General features: G+C 35.4%; 1 protein-coding gene across 1 annotated transcript; it reads right to left on the bottom strand.

Moving 5' to 3' along the window:
- Positions 1-503: 503 nt before the first annotated feature.
- On the bottom strand, positions 504-5,732 carry LOC107949536 (calreticulin-3). Its single transcript, XM_016884217.2, has 14 exons — positions 5,508-5,732; positions 4,298-4,405; positions 3,876-4,068; positions 3,540-3,798; positions 3,237-3,293; positions 3,082-3,129; positions 2,877-2,963; positions 2,732-2,789; positions 2,559-2,626; positions 2,386-2,478; positions 2,244-2,300; positions 2,045-2,140; positions 1,028-1,054; positions 504-721 (listed from the first exon to the last, which is right to left on the bottom strand). Exons 1-14 carry the CDS (start codon positions 5,608-5,610, stop codon positions 710-712), a joined length of 1,266 nt encoding a protein of 421 aa, XP_016739706.1. The 5' UTR covers positions 5,611-5,732; the 3' UTR covers positions 504-709.
- Between the last annotated feature and the right edge of the window lie 228 nt (positions 5,733-5,960).

Genomic DNA, 5,960 nt, shown 5'->3' with positions numbered 1-5,960 from the left:
TACTGCTTATTCAGATAACAAACTCGGATGTCGGAACCCAAAATCTGAATCTGTGTTGCACAACAGGTGAGGTTTTCTTCTAAATCAAGTTGGCTTCATTTTTGTGTTGGTTCTTAGCCAAATGTAGGTTGAACAACGGTAAGCGTGGCATTAGTACTGTTCAGGCGGCTCTGTACTTTATTTTGAACATATTAGCTTTTTGTTTTGAGAAAAAAGAATAAAAGGGCAGAAGAGAGTGAAAAAGAGGAAATGAGGAAAAGAGGAAAAAAAATTAAAGGTTTTATTCACGTCTTTTAAGAGGGTGATGTGGATTTAGAGTTTAGAAAAAAAACAGTGACACATCAACATATAGTCCGCATCAAATTTCTGTCGTTTTGGGGTAAATTACTGCGCGAAATGAGGTATGTTTCGGGGGCGAAGTGCCTATATACCCATCAATTTTAATAGGTGATATCTCTGGAATATCATCTTTGTAATACCAAATAACTGATTAAGATTCAGGATAAAGAGAACTAGCGTATTATTATAAACTGGTAGGGTTTATTCCCAAGCGGAATGAGTTGAGAAAATTATACAAATAATTTAGTGCAAAAAAGGCTAGACTTAGGTAAACTATGTTGACTTGATTCAGCTTTTGTAGCGACGACAGCAGAAATGCAAGGCAAGTAACACCGCACAAAGGGGGGCAGGGAGCAAGCAACAACACCCTTCAGAGCTCATCCTGAAAAACCACACAAATGACTTGTTATTGGATAATCTACCCGATTCTGCAGGTTGTCTTCAATCATACATACAGTCATCACATAAACTGGGGACCAGATTCGGAATAAACTGATTGATTTTCGATAGAAAAATAGGTAAATGGAAAAAAACAATTCTGATTTACTTCTTCAAGAAATTATAAGATATCTAGGGATTGTTAGGAACGGAAGGGTTAAAGTCATGAAGTGATAATAATTTGGAAACATTCCCGTACAAGATAGCATGTTATGATGAACAAATAGGTCAAGTAGAGGTTGATACTTACATGAAACTCATCAATATCACGTGGATGCTGCAAAGAAAACATCTCTGTTAGAAGTTTGATTGAAAAGTTGGATAAGATAAGCATTCAATATCAAATTACAAAATCCAGTTGAATTTGTTTCTAATATCCACTTTCATCTCCCTATTTTAAGCACATGCACATATCAAAGTATTAGAACATTAATGATCTTGAAAGGAAATAAGGTTTTAGGGACATCATTAGCCGCAATTCGAATCTCCAACTACCATATTCTCTATGGACAAATTCACAGGCCCTGCTACATTTATGTGATCCCAAGCTATCAGGATGCTAGTGCTTCAAAGTTAAAAAAGGCATCTGAAGTGCCTGAAAGATTACTCAATCAGGAGGTTATCCTATGTGATATCCTCGAAAACATTGTGTAACACCATAAATCAATCTCTAGAACATCATAAATGCTGTGTAAAGCATGTCAAGTGTTTCAATTGTTAATGCCACACATTAGCAGAAAAATAGTTTAGTAACTATCAACTAGAAAGATCCATGACATTAAGGACGATACAATAAGCCCTTCCTGCCCTTCCCTAGGAAACTACAAGAAACTAAGTGAATGAGGGAAAAATTCTCCATTCTGAATTTCTATTCTCCAAATCTCTGGTCTCCTTGGATATGTAAAACGATTGGTTTAATTTCAGCATCAATCATCCAAGAGAAATATCTATCTTGTATTACAAAGAGACATGTATGTGCTGAAGCAAAACCTTAATTTTGGGCCTACACAAACACTTAAATCCAGAGAAACAACAACCAAATAAAACCCACATGAATAAGGTCTATTTCTGAAAGTTTCACCTAGGTAGTAGTCCTGCAAGGTTTCCATATTTTTCTAGTTTGGAGACTCAAGTTTGGCAAACAAGCTTGAGAAAAGAAATTCAGAAATGTGAATTTGTTGCCTGATTTATTTTAGTTTCTTGGTCTTTTTAACATTGTTGTGAGAAGAACAAAATAAAAAGGTTATAGAATGAGAAGAATACAAACCCTTCGGTATTTGTCTCGATAGCGATCACTGTATCGTCTATCATAACCCCTCTCTCTTCTTCTTCTCTCTCCTTCCTCTCTAGCTCTTTGAGCTTCCTGTAAATGTTTGATGCAAATCTATTTAAAAACACAATTCAAGAAAACCAAGTGCATAGTAGAATTTATGGATGAATATGGGGAGCAAAGGTCTGTCAGTAACCTCTTCCTCTCGTGCCTTTCTCACTTTCTCTGCTTCTTCAAATGCCTCTTTTTCCACCTGAAAGCTCAAATTTAGAAAACTACCTTCTAGTAAAAGGATAAAACTATCCTCTAGTAATAAAAGGAGAATGAGAAGGGCACACCTCCCGATTGGCAAACACTTCATCTACCACTTGTTTTGCATACTCTGGATCATCACAGATCAATACATTGTCGAAAACTGAACCAGCCTTCACCTGCACAAAATAATCCAATTTGCATCATAAATCAAGCTATCCCAAATTAGTAAACTGATATCTATGAATGTTAGAACTACCTGCCAAACTTCAATGCCCACATATTTGATTGGCTTGAGCACATACAGATCAGGATCATCTTCAAACTCTGGAGAGAAAACAATATCATTCAATTTTTTGTTGCAAATTCTTCAATTAAAAGGTTCTTGTCTTGAACAGATATATGGAAATATAAAGATTCATTGCGGAGTACCTGGATTGTCAGTATAAGGAATCTTCCATTTCCCTTTATAATTAGGATTCTTGATTTTCTGTAGTGAAAAAGCAAAGACTGTATTGATGAGAAGCAGCTGTCAAAAAATTAGGCCTCATATTTACTTGTTAGAATGAAAGCAAACCTTAGGTTTCCATGGTCCTTTGTATTTTGGATTCGGTACCTTTGGTGCTTTCCAAATACCATCCTCTTCTTCATCCCAATCATCAGGCTAACCAATGAAAATACCATGAATTGATTGTAAAACCTTGAAATATGAGAAAACATGGAAAACATAGGAGCACATGGCTAATGGCTTAATATTTTTGCTTCGTAGGTAAGAAACTAACCTCTTTAGCTTTAGGATCAGGAATTTCTTTTGGAATCGAATCATAACCCTGCAACACCAAAAGATGCTTAGTTAGGCCTATTTTGCATTTATATATATATATATCAAATGAAAAACCGTTGAGAATAGAGATGAAATAATGACATGAAAAGTTACCTCAGGTTTCGTGGCACTGGGATCTTCAATGTATTCTCTATCATCCCAGTCCGCAGGCTGCAAAAGATGGAAATTTACAGGTTTTAAAATTTGAAGTTTAAGAAAACAGACCTTAAGAAGTAAGCCTGAAAATCATAGTCAATATTGGAAATTAGATTCTAACTGAGACAGTTTAACAATGTACTGTTCAGTCTTATGGAGAAATGCTGAGGTCACAGTCAGTATTGTATCTAAGATTTTCTAAGGAAAAAAGTAACACAGGTACTAATAAAATATAGGAGGCTTCTAAGTGCAAGTTGCAACCTTTGTAGCTTTGAGATCTTTGATTTTACGGGGAGGAAGAATATCCCAGTCCGTATACATGCTTCCAGAATCCCTTTCACGATTATCTATGAGGATACTATAACTTGCATCTGGCCTAAGAATGAATGTGTAGAAATGAGTCAACTTGTCTGTTTCACATTCCAATTCCTTCTTAATAGGGTAATTCTGGCCCTGGTAAGAAAGTATAACATGGAGCTTCTTTGTTTGTGTGCCACAGATATCTGGCCCAAACATTAAGCTGCAGGGTTAAAAAGAGAGATTAGCCGAGTTTACTCAAGTGGCTGGTAAGAAAAGCTTCCTAGAACAATATCAAACCTATATGGTGTGTCCCCTCCAAATTTCTTTTGATTGACAAATCCGGAGAGAAGCTTCATGTAACCGCCACCGCATTCAATGTCCTGCTCAAACCTTATGGAATACTGGATGACCAATGTCCTGTTTTTATTTGTAAACTCAGGGATCTTTGCGGATATTGCAAAATGTTTAGCATCACCAGACGTCTGAATACCTACAGAATTATTTATAGTCATTGTCAAAATGAAGAGACAACCGGGCAAAAGTTAAATTTATCAGCGAAAAAAAGCATCTCAGGTATCATTCTGTTGAAAACTCTTTTCATCCTCAACTTGATCGCAAGGTTGACACGATTTAAGTTCATTTATTCACCAAAATTCTCTGTTTTTTTTTCCAAACAACACAATCAATTTGGAATAAAGCAGCAGGAGCTAAAAGCATACCTTTATCGTCAGGATCTCCAGACCACTTTCCAGGTGTGTGCTTAAACGATCCTGCTTTTCCTTCACTTTTTTTCCAGTCAGATTTTACCCAACGACTTTGCCATCCGTCTGTTCACAACATCAGGTGTTACCAATGTAGTTAAAAACCCATACGAGTTCCATATATTGCAAGCCAACTGAGAGCAAGTAATATAAAATCACAGAAAACTCGTTACTTCAACGGATGTAGAATGACACCACTTAACACTCACGTCAACAACCTCAAATGGGTAGCCAGAAACAACCCGGACTCGATACCATATTAAACATCCATTGTAAAACCAGTTTATAATATGTATCCATCCAACTAATTTTAATACCTTTTGTTTTTTTGTTTTTTCTTTGTTTTTTTTTTCCTTTCTCTGTTTGCTTGAAAACTTACAGCAAGAAAAGACCAAAAACCTAACAATCTTACCGCACTATCCATTAGGCTTATCACATCTGAGGAAGGCTGCAAAATAAATAAACCAACTACAACTCAAATAAGTTTTGATTTGGATAAATTTTTCGAGTTCAATTTTATTCTGATTCAGGAGATTCTTATCATTTCGGAAAAAATTACACTCTAATTCAATTTTTTTATACAAGTTTAAATTATAATTTTTTATAAAAATTCAGTTGACTTTTAAAATTTTTTGGTCTTCCTTTTCGGTGTTCTTTGGGTGTCGAAACAAACAAAAAGGGAACCCTGTCATAATATTCTTGTCTTATTTCTTTCCCTTTCGCATTAATCTATAAAAGAAAGAGTTCAAGGAAAATCATTGAGCTTTTATAAATTACAAGTAAGATTGAATGATTTGTTTTTTGAGGACTGTTTATCTGCAATAGCAGATCAGAAGAAACGATCAGAAATTAAAATTTTAACTTCAAATATATTGGTTGACTTACGCAATACCTTAGTCAATGTCTTGACATATCTACCGAAGAAAAAACAGGAAAAAAATAAATGTAAAAGGGTGTCGTATTTCAATCCCAACTACATTTTTACTTCAAAATTCCCATATCTTCCCACAACCAAGCAGAAAATAAGGGGAAAAAATTACTGCAGTTAGTTAACAACCCGACAAAGATTTTCAGTTGATGACGTGGCGAACTGAATTCATAAAATTTTCTTTTAAGGAAAAAACTTTAAGAGATGTTGCAATGAAAAGCATGCAGGGAAAGACAGTACCTTCGAAACGCTCTTCAAAAATGATCTCTGAAATAGAAAACCGAAACAAAAACAAAAGTATAAGCGGTTTAAGCGTGACAATAGAAGAAGAATGTCGCGCCATTAGTGGGGGACGAGATACCACACACTGCCTGCCTACTGAGAAAGCTTGGGATAGTTATAGAATGTTTGCAAAATTATTCACCCTCACTGTTTCAATTATTTACGGTGATGGCATGCATTATTTAATTAATTCCAAATGCTTGCTTTTTTAGATGAATATAGGAGGGGAGGATCGAGGCCAAAAGACAGCCATAGCCATTGTTTTCCCTTTAATTACGTTAAGACCCCACATTTTTGTAATGATAGCCAATGAGAAGTGAGGACGACGTTGCAATGTCCAATTGTCTTACAAAACGCTTAGAAATCTGAACAAAAAATAAATATATCACATCACTTTCAATTTGATGGTTT

This window comes from Gossypium hirsutum, chromosome D03 (assembly GCF_007990345.1).
Source record: "Gossypium hirsutum isolate 1008001.06 chromosome D03, Gossypium_hirsutum_v2.1, whole genome shotgun sequence".
Classification (NCBI taxonomy): Eukaryota; Viridiplantae; Streptophyta; class Magnoliopsida; order Malvales; family Malvaceae; genus Gossypium; species Gossypium hirsutum.
This window is presented reverse-complemented; position numbering and strand designations above follow the sequence as displayed.

Excerpts from the sequence above, each read along its gene's own strand:
- LOC107949536 (XM_016884217.2), bottom strand. The coding sequence starts at position 5,610 with ATGGCGCGACATTCTTCTTCTATTGTCACGCTTAAACCGCTTATACTT. Across the intron at positions 2,141-2,243 it reads GAAAGGCACGAGAGGAAGAG|GAAGCTCAAAGAGCTAGAGA; the intron begins GTTACTGACAGA and ends AAACATTTACAG. Across the intron at positions 1,055-2,044 it reads ATCGAGACAAATACCGAAGG|CATCCACGTGATATTGATGA; the intron begins GTTTGTATTCTT and ends TTTTCTTTGCAG.